Below are 18,488 nucleotides of genomic sequence, written 5' to 3'. Positions count from 1 at the left end.
AGTTGTAGAAACATCTCAAGGATGATCAGTGGAAACTGGATGCACCTGAGCTCAATTTTGAGTGTCATGGCTCATGGCAAAGGCTGTGAATACTTATGTACATGGGATTTTTTTTCGTTTTTTATTTTTAATAAATTTGCAATGATTTCAAACAAACTTCATTCACATTGTCATTATGGGGTATTGTTTGTAGAATTTTGAGGAAAATAATGAATTTAATCCATTTTGGAATAAGGCTGTAACATAACAAAATGTGGGAAAAAGTGAAGCGCTTTGAATTCTTTCTGGATGCACTGTACTATGCTTGGTGCAAGTCTAAGATTTTTCAGCCCAAAAAGTACTCTGTGGGGCATATATTGTCCTCCTATAGCAAAAAACTGCCTTCGAATTTCAGAGAACAAATCTCGACCTTGGCCATTTTGTTTCAGAGACCTTTAAGGGCCATACACATGGGCCAAAAATCAGCCAGCATTAGCCATTTCAACAGAAACCGACCAATATTCGACCCATGTGTGCAGCAGACCAACAGAAGCCAGCCCGTCAAAGAGGCATGACCGAAAATGGTCTGCTGTTCGGCACCGGATCAGCGCTCTCAGTCAATGGATGAAAGCGCTGACCAGTGTGTTCTGGTGGGGGTGCAGCCCCCCTGTCAGAACACAATAGCTCAGCAGGGGAGATCGTTGTACTAACATCTGATTACTAGTACATTGGCTCCTCCTGAGCTCTTCAGTTTTTTTTTTTCGTTCAGCCCACTGGGTTGAACAAAAAAAAATGACTAGTGTCTACCAGGCTTTAGCCTCTCACTCTCTAGTTTGTTCTGTTAGTAGCTCACACCTTGTTACCCTGTGTGCCCCTGGGATCTCTGTATGCCAGAGCCCTTGTTAGTGCTGCACAAGAACAAGGCTTTTTAGATACGGTAGTCTCCCAAAAGTGGTCTCTGCATTCCACCTTTAATCAGGATATTATCCTTCCTTGTCTTCTGCTCCAAAGCATCCTATGGAAATTTCTCTCCACTATCTGGACTAGGTGCATTTATATGTTTATTAAATTTGTATTTTCAAACAAAACTAATGTCAAAGTATTCCAAACATTTGTCATGCATGATACAATCAAAACAATTGCTCTGACAAGTTATACAATAGTAAAAGGTTGTCAGGAAATAAAATCATGGTTCACAAATTAACTCAATGATCAATTGCAAATTATCACAAGACTTACCACAAAAAAAAGTTTAACATTAGGAGTCTAGGCTACAAGTATAAGAAGATGGTGAAATAAGGGAGGGAGAAAAGAAGAAAAAGGGGGCAATGGAGAGTAGAGGAAAAACGATAATCAAGAGGATATGGGGAAGAGGGAGGCGCAATGAGATAAGGGGAAAGATTAGAGTAAGAGGAGGAGATGGTGTCAAGGAGTAACATTTATCAAGTAATATCACAATCACTCCAGGGGTTCAATTAAAGACCCCTGAATAAACAGACAGCAAAGATGTCACGATCCATGGAAGGTACATTGTTAGGGAGTCTCTATGGAAGGTAGGACTTCTGCAAAAGGAACTGTGGGGGTCTTCCAGGCTCTAACTATCACTCTAGGCCTCCAGAAAGATGAGAGTGGCTGCCTAAACTGAAATGTGGTATCTATTTCAGGTTTTTATTTTGTTCAAAAGGGCTTTGTATTGATCTTATGCAGATGTGCGTATAACCATAATGTCCAACCAGAATGACAGATTCTTTGGTAGGAAAAACAGTACAGATATAAATATTTGAACTGTGTACAGTAAGTCCCCTACTTACAAATGAGTTCCGTTCTGCAAGCTCTTTCGTAAGTTCAGCTTGTTTACAAGCTGATCAGTCTGTTTTGGTCGGGGGGGAGTCCCCCTTTTAGAACACAAAGGGCCACCAGGGGAGATCAGCCCACTGGGTTGAACGAAAAAAATGAAGTGTCTACCCAGCTTTACAGGATTGGTCATGCAAACACATGTTCGCATCTTTGAAAATTTGCAAGTTGAATGTTCTTATGTAGGGGAATTACTGTATTACCTTTTGCATTAAGCTCTACTTTATTGGTTTATGTAAATAAAACATTTCCCTTAACATTTTTCAGACTTTTATCCTTGTCTTTTATCTGGCTTGTGCATGGCTTGTGCGTTCGGAATCATTTTTTAATAGTGGAGTATACTAAAATTTCTACAGTAGATGACTTGATAGTTACATCCTAAACTTTTTTTTTTTAATTTAAACTAAGCCATAATTGCTGGTTAGGAAAACAAGCAATAGATTAGTTGACTTTTCTTTCAAGAAACTCGTAACCTCCTGGTGGTTTTGTGAAACTATTTTTTACACTGCTATACCACAATCAGCAATAGGGAGATTTTCTTGCTTTTTTCTTCCCTAATTTTGCATTCATGTTTCTTTTTCTTGTAATACACTAACAGAGTAAATAAATCCTATTTTTTTTCTTTACAGGAAGAGTGGAGTCAGTGGGTAAAGCTATCAGTAGTGAGAACCACCCCTATCTCCAGGCTGTGATTCAGAAGCACCAAATGGTAGAGCACCGCTTGTTTTGGAACAGCCTAACCAGAAGCTGGTGAGATGAGCATTTTGGGCAGTTAGAGCACTAGCAATTGGCCTGTATTTGAATGACAGGACAGTGATTAGAGCCTCATCTTGTGCTGCTCATTATTGTAAAGGGTTGTTTGGAAATTTTTTACTGCCAATAGTTCCCAATCTTTTATTATATTGTGTAGAAGAGTGACGCATCCAAAGTACCACTTAATTTCAAGACTTCCATTTGGTAGTTTTGTTAAGTACATATTTACTAAACTGTAGTTCACTTTAGCTGTAAAAACACTTGTGACAGGTTGAGAAATTTGTAGCTCATTAGTAGCGCCAAACATTGAGTTTACTCCATGCCCAAAGTATGTTTCAGGGCTTTATCTGCCCACTTTTATTTAAAACAAAGCAAAAAGAAACACAAAAGTTAACATGGATATCTTCCCACAAAGGGGGATTCTCATCATCAATGCAATAAACAATATTCAGCCTCGTGGCTCTTTTTGCAGCTTCACTGCTCAGGCCTCCTGTCTTGGTCCTCCAGACTGTCAACACACACAGTCCCAGGGCTCTTGCACAAAATGCTGCACCTTGGTCAGCTTGACTGTCTTTCCTGCAGCTCCCAGCTGCTGTATCTTCACAGGCTCAGGCCTTTGTCTGTCCTGACCTGGACAGTATGAAGGGATGTGCACCTCACAGCTCCCTTCACATACTGACCCCGTCAGCAGGGTGGGGCCTCTGACCTCTAACGCTGTCTCCAACATAAACCCAGCACACAGCTGCACCATTAGTGTACCTGTTTCTTAGGAAATCTGACCCAGACCCCACCATTTTAAGGAGTGGCACGGGCTTGACCTGCCACACACTATACAATGGGGGCTAACTCACCATTTTGCCGTCTCGTTATGTCCAATGTTAATATCCATTAAATAGGTACCCCACTTCTAATCTCTTGAGTTTGGTAAATGTATTTGTTATAATGTAGGGTGCTGTCTTTTTTTTAATTAGCCACACAAGTGTTTTGCTAACAATCATTTTTTTATTTTTGGCCTTCAGAGGGAACCTATTCGATTAGAAAAATGTGCATGCTTTGGAGCTGTTGGGATGCAATAACTTAGGCGTTTAGCCATGGTAAAAATCCTAGACCTACACAAAGCACATCCAGCCATGATCTCGGCAGGTAATTGTTGCCTGTGCAAATAGGCACGAATAACTGGGGCCGCCAACAGCCTGTCATTCCAGTGTATGGGCTTGACGGCCACTGCTACTAGCATGCAGCTGTCTATCCCAGCAACAGAAATCATTAGATTTGTGCCATAGCTAAATGCCAGTGCGAATGCAGCCTTTCACCTGTCCTTGCTTCACTACTTATCGTAAACTCAGCACAAGCTTATGCCATCAGTGAATTATCAGGACACCTGACTTGCACCCTCATTCAATTTAATGACTTGATAACTAGTGATGGATGAATAGGAATGACAGCCAGGGGCTTGCAACTTTTAACCCTATGCCTGACAGTAATTTATACCGTACGTAATGATTGTCCCTCTCCAAGGTAGCTTATGATGTGTGATGTACATTTAATGACAATGAAGGGGCTAACCTTGCAAAAGCAATCCAGCTTGTAAACATTGTGGCCAGCCTTTGTCATGTCTATAGAAGTGATTTTTTTTTTGATGTGCAAGAATGAAGGTAATGTTCATCTTTCAAGAGTGAAAAGATGACCTTAATTGTTATGTAATGGTTATGTCATTATCCAAGCGTTCCAGAAAGTCACAAGTCTGCTCACTGAAGGCCATATGTATACTGTAACATCAGGGCTTGTATGTTAAATGGCTCAATCACACAGGTGTTACCCCCCCCCCCCCACAGAGCATAAAGAGCCATTTGTTTACTTTTTGTACTAGCACTGAACTGCGTGCAGGCAGCCTATATAAAGTGAATGGATACACATTGCATATCAATCAAACTCAGCTGTGCGGGATAGTCTGCACAGCCAATGCTTACATGCAAACTGCTCTTCATGTTCTACGACTAGGCACCCGCCTGAGTGAATGAGCCCTAAGTAATGAATATACATAATAATGAACAATAAGAACGACATCATAAAATAGTTTAATGTAATGTAAAATTAAAAACAGTTAGTTAAAACAATTGCAAATATAAACCTTTTGTTTGCATTACTATTCCTACACAAAATTAGGATGTAAAGAAGTATAATATCTCCCTGTTATGCTATATTATCTCCCTGTTATACTACACATGCTAAGTATATGCTTAAATTTATAAAGTTTGCGTTCACCAAAACTGCTGTATCCTACTTCACTGGACATGCAATTTATAAAAACGTGACTGTTATTTCTTCTCTAAAATTCACTTTGTTTATTAATACCCTCTACACCTTTCTCTCACTGCCATTCTGAATTTACTGACAAACAAATCTTGTATGGCTTATTTCTTCTATAACCTCTTAGCAGCACTTATTTTTGTAGTCTTTTACTGTGGTGAAAAAAAGAGAGCCGTGGAATGGTATAGAAGAAATGAGCCAGGTGAGAGTACTTTGCTACTACATTTTGAGATAAGTTGAGAAAGGGTCTACTGAGTTTTAATGGACAAAATGAGTTTTAAAGAAGCAATCGAAATAACAGTTACATTTTAATAGTTTGAATGCCCAGTGGAGTAGGATGCGGGGGTTTGGTGAAGTGTGTCCAGCACAAAGGCTATAAAATTAAAGTAATTAATTCCATGAAGGACTAAAAATACAAGATATCTGGATCATTTAAAGCTGCAATGTAGGCTAAACAAATATTGTACAAATACAAGAGTCCTGTGTAAACGTACTTTAATTTAGGCGTTCTTTGTGTGGTTATATCAGATGAATGCGGTAATCTACAACTCTGAACTTTCTGTAATAAAGACGCTTCACTGTTGCTCTTTATTCTTGTACAAGGGTGACTGGTTTATTCTCCCCAGTAGAGGGTGGACCTGCTGGGTCTCACTTACAGGTGTGCTTTCTGCACAGGCTGTATGCAACCCAGTGATGATACTTTTTTTTTATGAAATGTGTGGGATTTTATTGCTATTGGAGAATACATTTAAATAAAGCCTTTTGTGCTTTAAAATGGTAATAAAGTCTAAATATGTTTTTACCCAAATGGCTTTCTCTGCATTAAGGTAAAAAACCCTCACTGTTTGTCCTACCTACCCCCCTTTGTCCCTAAACACTTACCTGGTTCCAAGTCACCACTCTAGTGCTGTCTCCGCATCTAGCCCTGCTGCCCTCACTTCCTGTTTGACAAGAGAAACTTTGTGCAGTGGAGCCATTGGCCCTGCTGCCATCAGTCAGATTCCTGTGAGGAGTGAGCAGGAGCATGGCTTACTGGCACAGTGTGCATCTAACGACAAACAAAGCCTGTCTCAGGACTGCGCATGCGCGGGTGCCCCCTTAGCACATAGCTTGCTAAAGGAGGCACTTGAATGAGGGAATAGCTGACATAGAATGCCAGAAGAGAAGGAAAGCAACCTTGAGCAGGAAAATCTAACATCGTTTTTAGCATCACTTTAGGTTTATTTAAAGTATTTAAGTATCTAAAGTCTCCTGTATGACAGTCTAAATAGCACCTAAATCCAGTAGGTGATAAAAAAGTCTCATAAAGTAAACAGAAAATGTACTTTACCTTCACTGAGAGCCTATTCACACCAGGTGCAGTAGAAGTGTGTTAGGTGGCTATTCCATTGCAGTCCCACTGCAAGACAAGACAAGACAAAATTTTGTGTCTCCTAATTTGGCCAGTTCACAACACTGTGTTGTGTTGGGGTGTGCTGAGAAAAAGTAGACATGCAGTACTTTCTTTCAGTGCAGCGCGGTGTGATAAAGTTCAGTGGCTCGCACTGCGCTGAAGCCAAAAGAACTTAATGAAATGTCACTCTTTGATATTTCAATAAAGTTCATTTTAAAAAAAGTAAACAATATCATGTGCGGTGATGGGGTCACTGACACTACTGTAATCTTACCACACATCTCTCCCAGGCACTGCAGCTCATAGCGGGGTGGTTTCAGAAGCTGAGGCAGTGTTGCCCATCCAGAAAGTATGGGGGAGGAGTAGGTGTGGCCAGGTTCTGATTGACTACCTACATGTTAGGGAGAACTCTGCTCTGAATTCCAGAGCAGTGTAGCATCATTGCCACACCATCACAGGAAGCTGCTTTAGGTGGAATTCACTGGCAGCCTCAACAGATATTTGTGAAACATTGCAGAGGGACTAAGAGAAATCTGAAGATGCATTTAAATTAAATGCTGCAGAAAATATTTTTAATAATTAAGACCTGTATTCTACAATACATCCTAATCCTCACATTAGCAGTTAAAGAACAGTCTTCATTAGTTTGTTAAACGGATGAAGTAGTAAAGTTAGGTCACATGTATACAGTTTTTGCTTATTTTATTTTTTCTCCTAGTATAGATGCATTTGTTATGAATTCATTTTTTATTGTATGTATATTTAATTTTTTTTATCATAGTCTAGATATATTTGTCATAGTCTAGATATATTTATGTATTAACCTAACAGAGGCATAACAATATAGGACTCTACAGAAAGTGGGAAGAGAGTGCAAGCCAGGAATAGTGCAAAAACTGAAAATGGTCGCCATCGCTGGTGAGGGCAGCATCAACTAGGTAGTGACAAAAAAAGCATTAACGGGCCACTCACTTTCTAGGTAGCATCTTAATTCAGTGGGAAGCATCCTCTGGTGAAAATTGTGTAGATTCCCCATCCTGCACCTGCAGCCGAGCAGGGAACAGCATGCTGTATTTAATTCCCTTGAGAGCGAGCTTCACCTGGTCAAAAGACCTACAGAGCCTCTGCGTATCAAAGGAATAATCCACAAAGATTATCAACTTGGCAGCTTTGTAGTGAAGGTACTCTTGTTTCATTGCCTCACAAAGGGCAGTGTCCGAATAATGGAAGTTAAAGCCCAGATCTGTTACTTGTCTATGGAGTGTGCTCTGGGCGTGATGGTGTCAGGAACAGTTCACTATTCAAGACCACTGGGGTGCTAGAATGGTCTTGTGCTTGGAAGATCGGAGGATTAGGTAAGCATATCTCTGCTTTCCTCTCCCCTAGAAAAAAACAAGCAGTTAACCCAGCAGCATGCACTGCCATACTGCATAGAAAAAACATTTTTTGCCCGGAGTTCAGCTTTAAGGAGGCAGAGGAGGAAGGTCCGCGGCGGGGTTCCCTGGGGCCTCTAACAGCCGACATCCAATGAGAGAGCCTCACTGATAAAGAAAGATAAAAAAGGCGCTTGCAGAAGCAGAGTGCGAAGGAGGCGCTCAGTAAAAGATATTGGGTCTTGATCCTCCACAGCCAGCCCCAGATTGCAAAGGTTGTTTCTGTGATTGCAGTTCTCCGCATCCTCCGCCTTAGGTTTCAGAGACTGAACCTTGGTACACAGGGTGTGCAGCTGGGCTAAGTTCCTCATAGGCGTTCTACTTCAGACAGCAGGTTGCAACATTTCTTTATATCCTAATGAATTAATCTGGTTTCTGTCTGGAAAGTCTATTTTAGAGGCAAGTGTCATCTGCCAGCCGGATGTTGCCTGCATAAGAGCTGTGAAGTTTGCCTGGTCATCATGAGCAGGCAAAGCTGAGTCATAGGATGTTGTCGATAGTTGCCAGTGCTCCAAATCATAAAAGGCTAACATGGTAACAGTTCCTCTATCACATGTCCACTACATTCCCCATCTTGGTCTCGCCCCCATGTATTAATTTTTTAATTGTATGTTTAGTATGCCTTTTTACATTTTTGGTTTTAGTCTAGATGTGTTTGTTATGTATTAGCTTTTCAGTTATTTGGTATTAATTTACATAAATACATCTAGACTAAGATGAAAAATTAAAATAGGCATACTTTTAACATGAAAAAAATCCAAAAATGGTTTAGGAAGCAAAAGGGTTTATACTTTATTTATTTATTTTTTTTTGTTATGGGTAGTCTTTAGTAAACCGCAAGAACTGTAATAGGTGATCTTTACACATGGAAACATGGAAAACCTGGCTCAGCTATCTGAGGTATAAAAAATGATCAATAACCGCTGCCATTTTTTGTTTTTTAAACCCAGACTGTGACACCCCCTCCACCAATCCCTTTTTTAGTATTGCATAATTAACAGTTACTGAAAGAATGCATTATGGGATTCATTTAAATATTTCCAAAAAGGTACAACAGTACAAGATGTGGCTCATCATATGAGGAAATGTAGGAGAGTCTTTGCAAATGACCAGAATCTTACTTCAAACTGATTTTGAATTTACAGCATTTATTGAAATTTAGCTTAAAAAGCTTTTGATTCTTTGAATTAGATTTTTGTGTTCATATGCTGGCACTTTTGCCAGCAGGTTGGTCTTTAACATATGCTGAAGATAGGGCGCAGCTTTAAAATAGTAGGATAGTAGGATAACTGACTTATGACTAAGGCTTGTGACTTACCTAACATGCTTTCATTCTACAGGAGTGAATATGTACGAGTAATTTATGAGCGTGTGAAGGAAATTCCCTTCCAACTATGTCCTCTGGAGGGTAATGAGGTGTCCGTGCTAGTTTGTGATCCGCAGAATGCCTCAGGTTTGACATTGCAGATTGTCCATGAACGGTTTCATCATGCCTCTTTGGGCCTAGGTGAGTTACTAGGGCACTACTTCAGTGGGGAAAAGCCTACAGGCGTGCTGGAAACAGAGGAGATTCTGCCTGTGGGCGCCATACTAACTGGAATAGGAAAATTGACCCTGAATAATAAAGGGGAAATTACATTGGAGCCTCCTGAAGATGGTTGTACATACTTTTTATCCCTTTCTGGATATGAAGACATACTGCATCAACAAGAATATCTAGCTCATATTTGGAGGGGTGCAGCTTTGTTCTTTGGAGCTCTGGGGACTGTTGTGGTATGCATTGCCATGTATCGAGCCTATCAGCGATATAGGGAGAAACACAAAAGACAAGAAGGCTTGGATGAGCAGCAAATTCAGACTATGGACTTTGATGAGGAGCCAGTCGATTCTGAAAGACTATGTGTGATCTGCATTTCGAGAACACGAGAATGTGTGATCTTGCCTTGTGGGCATGTATGTTGCTGCTTTCTGTGTTACCAGGCTCTTCCTAACCACATGTGTCCTATCTGCAGAAGCTCTATAGAAAGAGTCGTTCCTCTTTTCCAGATATAAATAAATAATTTTATTGCCTTATTTTTTAAAGGTACACTCAAAACAGAATTGTACATCTAGAGATACATACAGGAAGTGTAGACCTCAGTTTTTCATCCAGACATTGCTGTAATTTTACCAGTCTATTTGAGTTTATCTAGTCAGTGATTTTTTTAATCTGGGAACCTCTGCTTTTGAAGTAAGAATTCCCAAACCCATCCACTATAGGCTCTTTGTTGTCTCTCACATACAGAAAGCCTTATTAGGAAAATCTCAGTACCATAGCACAGTGGTCCTCAACTCCGGTCCTCAGGGCCCACTAACAGGCCAGATTTTAAGTATTACCTTGGGGAGATGCAGACTAGAGTACTGCAATCACTGAGCAGCAAATTATATCACCTGGGATGTATTTCAGTTATCTTGCAAACCTGGCCTGTTAGTGGGCCCTGAGGACCAGGGTTGGGAACCACTGCCATAGCACACTAGTGATCATGTTGTTTGGGAAAACTTGCCAGTCCTACAATTACCGTACAGGGCAGAAAAATCTATTCCATGCATCTCTCCCTTGCTGATGGAAAAAGTGAGACGTCAGTCTGTTTTCCACCAATGACAGGATCTTTAGTGTACCATGGGCCTAATAATAAAAAGGACAATTTCTAACATTTAAACACATGGAATTCGATAGATGATACAGTAAGCTGAGAGAGCGTGATTCACAATCCAGACTTTAGGAAGCACATTCCTAGTGCCCCAGTGAGGTGATATCTGAATTCTGGCACCCAACCTTAAGCTGGCCATACACTGTAAATTTTGTCCAGCTTCTGATGACTGAATGAATTGGCTTAGCGGGTAGCCCTGTCAGCCCACTAGCGCCTGAAATTGTTCAACTAAAAAATCGAAGGTTCCAGGCAGAAAGTTGTTGGCTGAACAGTGGCTACATACAATTACATGCAGCTCCTAGTTGGATAGTCAGAATACTGTAGCTCAGCAGGGGGATTCGTCCATTTGCACTGTATAGTGTAGATGAAAGAATCTGTTAGATATTTAATTTTTTTAATTTAGCCTGCACTGTAGAGCCAGCTTTTTAGGTACATTAAATTAGCGATTACTATTACTAATTATTACAAATTTTCACTTGTTGCCTGAGATTGCTCTTTACATCTAGCCAAATAAGTGAATTATGATTTTATTTAGCAAAAATTGGGTAACAGTTAGTTATTACACTTTGGTAGTAAATTGTATTTCCTATTGTTAAGAGTAAGGTGTGCATCCTCGATGTGCTTTCTGACATTTTTTTTAAATACTTAGTCCACTAAGTGGATATTAAATCAAATTATTAAAGAAAAAAAAGTGCATATACAATATGTCAAAAAAATGTGAAAATTGTGATACAGCTGCCAGCACTTCCTGGGCTAAATGTGAAATATTACAAAATGACATACACAATCATACATACATACGCACACACACACACACACACATATATATATATATATATATATATATATATATATATATATATATATAAATAGAGAGAGAAAAGAAGCCCCCTTTGTCTCTGTGACAAAGTATTCATAAAGGGAAAAAAAAATATTTAAGTCCAATATAAAATTGTGTCTTCAAACGATGTTTCTTAGTGCCGCAATGTGTGACTCTTCCAACAATATCACAAATGCTTGTAAATCTGCTCACCCCAATGAAAACCTCAATGTGGCAAGAATTCCTCATAATAATAATACCACATCTAGTGCTCTCTGTAAAATGCTTTATTCCTCATAGGCACAAACCAAAAATACTCACGAGCAAGAAACTTAAAAAGCCGGCACAATAAAACCGTTAAAAAGCCTGGATCCTCATTAGAATGAGATCAAACCAACACTAACTGCTGCTCCGAAACAGACCACCAGCGGCTGTATGTGATGACGTCACTCCTTGGCTCCACCCTGACAAGCTGTGCCCCTGGGAGGGGATTTCTTCAGAGGGTCTGATTAATTTATTTTTTTATTTATTTGTTTGTTTATGAACACTTTGTCACTGGGACCTTTAGTGATAAAAACCTCCTGGAGTTTCTTTATATATACACTATATTGTTAAAAGTATTGGGAAGCCTGCCTTTACACGCACATGAACTTTACTGGAATCCCAGTCTTAGTCTGTAGAGTTTAATATTGAGTTGGCCCACCCTTTGCAGCTATAACAGCTTCATCTCTTCTGGGAAGGCTGTCCACAAGGTTTAGGAATGTGTCTATGGGAATTTGCGTGTAAAGACAGGCATCCCAACACTGCAGGGAAAAATTTACCTTTTGCCTTCTACCTCTGGGCTTCATATACACGGGACGTTTGAAAAGCTCTCCTGAATGCTGGAACTTGACAGCTAGTAATTGACATTGTCATGTTAAAAACATCAGTTTTGCCTCATTTAAATGCCGCGTTTATGCACGTCTAGCTCCATTTGCATTTAGAAGCAATTTTACATTGTAAAATGGTCAGAAATGCATCCCTATCGAAAACCCCTATAAACAAAATGCTTTTAAACATGAGTTACCGCGGGGGGGCGTGGCTAGCGGGACATGTGAGCGGACGTGCTTTTGGCGGCTCTGAGCTCCCCTCGCTGTAATCCTGCTCCATCCTTGGAATCCTACGCTCCTTTTTCGTTTGTTCTTGCTGCGGGAGTTCGGTGCAGTGTTCTGGGTGCCTCCGGTTGCCATTTCAGTGGATGGGCAAGAGGAAAAAGCAGCCTCCGGCCAGGATGAGCGTTACCACCCGGTCCTGCCAAGATGGCCGCCGCTCCACCATGCCTCTGCCTTCCCCGGCCTCCACTCCGGATCTGTTTGGGGAGGCATCCGGAGCCTCTCCACCGCATTCACCGGGTGCCTCGGCTCCTCCGGAGCTTCTCTCCCAGACGTCCCCCAGCGCGGATGGGATGGATGACGATCCGGTGCAGGAACCCACCCTGAAGGACGTTCTGCAGGCCCTCAAGGTAAATCATTCCGATCTTATGGGGAAGGTGGCGGAGCTCAAGCTGGACATTACTATCATGCGCCAGGACATGAGCAAAGTCCGGGACCGGGTTACTGAAACGGAACGTCGCATTAGTGACTTGGAGGACACTGTACACCCCCTGGTCCCTGATTTGAGACAGTGCGGGAAGAGGCTTAAAAGTGTGGAGGACAAGATGGACGATTTGGAAAACCGTTTACGCCGTAATAACGTACGGCTGGTGGGGCTGCCAGAGCGGGTTGAGGGGTCTGACCCTGTGTCCTTCCTGGAAAGCTGGTTCCAGGAGGAATTTGGCCAAAATTCCCTGTCCGCATGCTTTGTGATTGAGCGGGCTCACAGGGTTCCAGGTAGGCCTCTCCCTGTGGGCAGCCCCCCCCGCACAGTGATAATTCGCTTCCTGAACTACAGGGACAGGGACTCTATCCTTCGTTCTGCCAGGATTAAAGGGAGCCTGAAGATTAACAATGCGGTGGTCTCTCTTTACCCAGATTACTCTCCTGTGGTCCGCACTCTGCGGGCTAAGTATCAACAAGCCAAGCAGATGCTCCGGGAAAGGGCTATGCAATACTCCATGATGTTTCCTGCTACCCTTCGAGTCACCTATCAAGATAAAGCACATTTTTTCCAGTCTCCTGCTGCTGTTGTTTCCTGGTTGGAGTCCCTGCCTCGCCAAGACCGGGGGTCTGGACACCGAGCCCCTGATACCTGATCTGTCTTCTCGGATGCTGTTTTGGTTCAGTTTGGTGATGGCCGTCTCCCGCCCAGGACCACTTGGACTCTTTTTCTGGGAGTGTTAGGATGCCTTACAGCCCTTCTGGTGAGGGGAGCTCCCCCTCCTAGAGCTAGGGGCTGCCTTGTTTTTGATTCCCCCTTGTTCTACATTTTTTTTTTTTTTCCCCTTGACTTGTTGAACACTACGGTTGTGTACTTTCCTTTGGTTACATGCTGGGGACATTGCCCAGGTTGGCCTTAGCCGACTGACCCTGGCTGGCCACGTTCTCTCGCTTCCAGTTCAAGTTTTTGGGATAAAGCCCGCGCCTAGTTTGTTTTTTTTGTTCTTTCTCTTTTGGGCGTCCGGGCAGGGGATTCTGAGGGGTTATTTTGTTTTTTCCCCCCTCCCCCCTCCTTTTTTCTCCCTGATTGTTTGTGTGCTGGGGGGCTGGGGCTGTTCTTTTTGTGAGCCCTGTCCCCCCTCTTGTCTTATGTCTTTTCTGTTTGGTTGGGTGTGTGTTTGTGTGTCTGAGGTGTATGTGTGTGACTGTTTTTCTGTGGCCTTCCTCTGCCTCCGGGATCACGCTGTAATACCTGGGGATTTGGTTTGTTGGGATTTACAGCCCTTCATTGCTTATTTGTTGATTTATCTATGTCACGGGTCACGTGTGTCTCCTGGAACGTGAGGGGTCTGAACTCCAAATTTAAGAGGGCCATGTTGTTTGATTTCCTGAAGAGCCATAAGCCGCATGTCCTGTGTTTGCAGGAGACGCACCTGACTGGTTCTCGCACCCGTGCGCTACACAAATATTGGGTCTCTAGTTCCTACCACTCCACTTACTCTAATTACGCTAGGGGGGTCTCCATACTGATCCGTAAGGGGTTGCCCTTTGTGTGTTCCAGGGTGCTCACGGACCCGTTTGGCCGCTACATATTTTTACATTGCCAAATACATGCGGTACAGCTCCTCCTGGTGGTGGTGTACGTGTCTCCTCCTGTTACGGCTGCCTTCTTCTCGGACCTGAGTGTGGGGTTGGCTGAGTTTCCCTGTGTTCCTACTCTCCTGTTGGGGGACTTTAATTCGGTCCTGGACCCTATCCTGGACCGCTTGCGGCCCCTCCAGCATGAGTCTAGGCTGTTCAGTCAGTGGTGTGCCTCGGGTAACTATGTTGATGTCTGGCGCCTGCGCCACCCGGTGGCGAGGGTTTATTCTTGCCAATCTAGAACGTACAATGCTCTTTCCAGGCTTGACTATGCCCTGACTTCCTCTGACATGACACCTTTGGTTCACACTGTGGACTACGTTGCTCAGACGCTTTCGGACCATTCTATGCTTACGGTTGAATTGATGTTGGGCCACAGGGTCGCTTTTCGGACGTGGAGGCTCAGCCCTTTATGGGTCTCTGCGCCTGAACTGCGGGACTTGGTCCTCCAGGATATGAATTCCTACTGGGAATTTAATGCTCACTCCTCTACCGCGGGGTCCCGCTGGGATGCCTTTAAGGCCTCTACTCGGGGCGCCTACATCTCCCGCATCGCGGCCCATCGCTGTTCCAGCCGGGCTGCTTTGCGTGAACTGGAAGGCTCCCTGGCTACTGCGCGTGCTCGTTACGCTGCCGACCCTACTCCGGTGCTCCGGGATGCCCTGGTTGGGGCTCATACGGCCCTTAAACTACACTTGATTGACATGACTCGTAAACAGCAACTGTATCTTGCTGCTAGACTGCATGAACATAGTGGGAAGAATGGTAAACTTCTGGCCTTTCTCTCCCGGGCGGATTACGTGGACCGATCGATTGCCCAGATTAGAACGACTGATGGTTCGGTGGTGGCGGACCCACTGCGAATTAATGAGACATTCCGCTCCTTTTACTCTGATTTATATTCGGAGCGGGGGGCGGTTGACGAGACCGAGCTTGTGGGGTTTTTGGACTCGCTGGTCTTTCCGGTGTTGTCCGATGCCCACAGGCTGATGTTGGACGCTCCTTTGACAACTAAGGAGATCGAGACGGCTATTGGCTCCCTGCCATCTAATAAGACACCTGGACTCGATGGCTTGCCCGCGGAATGGTACCAGGAGTACCCCGGGGATCTTGCCAGTAGATTGCGGGACCTATATAAGGTGGCCCTGGATGAGGGTGAACTCCCGGCATCTATGCGGGAGGCACTCATCGTGGTACTCCCCAAACCGGACAAGGACGGCTTACTGTGTGACTCATATCGACCCATTTCGCTGCTTAACAGTGATGTGAAGATTCTTGCAAAACTTTTGGCTACCCGCCTCGCTAAAGCTATCACTACCCTTATCCATCCCGATCAGAATGGGTTCATGCCTGGGAAGAGCACGTATGATAATATTCGCAGGCTCCATGTACACCAATACACTGCAACTAAGGAGGCGAGGAGTGGCCTGGTGTTGTCACTCGATATTCGGAAGGCCTTTGATACTGTGCGATGGGACTTCCTTTGGCAGGTTATGTCGAAGATGGGGTTTGGCCTCCAGTTTATCAGATGGGTGCGTCTGCTCTACTCAAGGCCGCTAGCCAGAATTTGTACGAATAAGGATGTGTCTGCGACCTTTTCCCTCCACCGTGGTACTAGGCAGGGCTGCCCTCTGTCGCCGCTACTGTTTGCCCTTGCCATTGAGCCGTTGGCTCTGGCGGTGCGGCAGACGGTGACGGTGGGTGGTATCCTTTGTGGCGGCCTGGAGGAGAAAATTTCGCTGTACGCGGATGATGCCCTCATTTATCTGGATGGCACCGAGTCCTCCTTTGAAGCCTTGCTGGGAGTGGTGGAGGAGTTCGGCGGGGTGTCCGGCCTTAGAGTGGGATGGGATAAATCGGTGGCTTTTCCGCTTGGCCCACCCGCGGATTATAGTTTTTTACAGCGTTTTGGCGTCTCCCTCTCTACAGAGTTTAAATACTTAGGGATACGGGTACACACGGATCTCCAGGTCTATAGCTCTTTGAATGTACAGCCTATTATCGCCCACATGGAGGTTCGGTTGCGTACCTGGTCTTCACTGCCACTGAATCTCATTGGCAGGATTAACATTTTTAAGATGATTTACTTACCTAAATTCCTTTATGTTTTTCGGGCTTCCCCAGTTTTTCTACCTAGGCGGTTGTTCAACAAAATTGACTCTGCCCTTACCTCCTTTTTTTGGCAGGGCTCCCGCCCTCGCATAGCCAGGTCCTCTCTCCAGGCCTCCAAATTCCAGGGGGGCCTGGCGTGTCCAGACCTTTATAAGTACTTCATTGCGTCCCAGCTTACGTACTTGTATGATGGCCTCGGCGATTCTCCGGGTATCTCCTCCACCATTCTCGTATTGGCCATGCATGGCTCGCAGGCACAGGCTACGGATGCCCTGCACAGATCTGTCCCTAGACGCTGCTCCCGTAACTCTCCTATGGAGGTAGGGTGGTTGGCCTGGCATGCTGGTAATAAGTTGTTAGTGGGGACGCCTGCTGTGTCTCCCAATGCCCCATTATGGGATAATCATAACTTCCCCGAGCTCTATGGTCATCCGGATTCGGGCTGGTGGTCTGGACTTGGGGTGACCCATGTCTCTCACGTCTTTCGGTCGTCTCATTTTGTTTCCTTTGATGACCTGAAGGCCCACCATGGTGTGAGCAACCGTTTTTTCTTTAAATACCTGTTATTACGCCACGCCGCCCGTGCACAGTTTGCGGGACTGACCCTGGAGCTCGGGGAATCCCCGATGGAGCTGTTATTGTCTATTGAAGGGATTAATAAAATGGTCACTACGTTTTATATGAGGCTGCAGGCGGCGGGTGCTGACCCGTTTAAAACGGCCATGGGCCGGTGGGTCGCGCTCTTGCCCGGCCTGACAGAGGAGACATGGGAGGAGGCCACGGAGGTTTGTTTTCAGGATCTCATTAGTTCGAATAATAGGTTAATACAGTTTAAATTTATCCATCATCTGCATTATACACCCCAGAAGTTGGTCCGTATGGGGGTAGCCCCGGGAGCCGCTTGCCCTAGGTGCGGCTGTCCTGCTGCGGACTTGCTCCACATGTTCTGGTCCTGTCCCCATGTTAAAGGTTACTGGACATCTATTTTTGCCTTTTTTACTAATAAACTGCACCTGTCGGTCCCTCTTACTCCTGAGGTAGGCCTGCTGGGAGTGTTGAATGACATTATACATCGTGTACGCCCTAGGATCCTGCTCCGCATCTTACTGTTCTATGCCAGGAAACTTATTTTGTTACATTGGAGGAGGGCTGAACCGCCTACCATGCAGGAGTTCTATACTTTGGTGCGCAGTGATGTTCCGCTTTATAAGCTAATTTATAAGAGTAGAGGGTGTCCTAAAAAGTTCACTAATGTCTGGCAGCCCTGGCTTGATGTGGAAGACTCGTATTGGGCAGATGCCCCTCTGCCCTCCAGCTTATCTCTCGACTGAGTCTGAGTAGCCCCGGATGTTATGCGATTTATATTTGTTTTATTACATGAGTCGTTTGTTCTATACCCCCCCCCCCTTATCTTGGGGGGTGGGTACCTGGAGGTAGGGGATGGTGTGTGAATGTGGATGTGTGGGTGTGTATGGTATGGTTAGTCTTGTTGGTGTGTTCCTTTCTCCTCCCCCCCCCCCCCCATCTCTGTGACAACCGGTTGGGAGTGTAGCCTCGCAGTTGCTTGGCCCTCCTGGCTCTTTGTGGTATGCATCACGTTTTTTCCCCTTCCCCCCCTTGTTTTGGGCCTTCGGGCCCCTCTCTGTTCCCCCCCCCCTTCCCCCTCCCCTTCTGGGGTGTTAGGTTAGAATGTCTTCTGATACCCTTGTGTAATTTACATGCTTGCCTTACACTTGTTTTATGGGCAATGTTGCCCTTGTGTTTTCTTTTTGTTACTGTTATGCAAAAATTTAAATAAACACCTTTCAAAAAAAAAAAAAACATGAGTTACCGCGTTTAGACACGTTTTCACGCAGTTGCAAGCATTTGGCTTTCAATTGTGAACAAGCTTCTGTCTGAACGCATTTTTTTGCTTTAAAAAAATGCCAC

General features: G+C 44.2%; 1 protein-coding gene across 1 annotated transcript in view; it reads left to right on the top strand.

The window, feature by feature from the left end:
* Positions 1-9,957, top strand: part of LOC309551703 (mitochondrial ubiquitin ligase activator of nfkb 1-A-like) — a 32,914-nt gene extending 22,957 nt beyond the window's left edge. Inside the window, exons 3-4 of the mRNA XM_082252388.1 lie at positions 2,463-2,583; positions 9,063-9,957. Of these exons, the coding sequence (XP_082108514.1) occupies positions 2,463-2,583; positions 9,063-9,774 (833 nt within the window). The 3' untranslated portion in view covers positions 9,775-9,957. The remainder of the gene's footprint in view (positions 1-2,462; positions 2,584-9,062) is intronic.
* The last annotated feature ends 8,531 nt before the right edge of the window (positions 9,958-18,488 follow it).

Source organism: Pelophylax lessonae (assembly GCF_965119305.1).
Source record: "Pelophylax lessonae genome assembly, chromosome: 3".
NCBI classification, from domain to species: Eukaryota; Metazoa; Chordata; class Amphibia; order Anura; family Ranidae; genus Pelophylax; species Pelophylax lessonae.
This window is presented reverse-complemented; position numbering and strand designations above follow the sequence as displayed.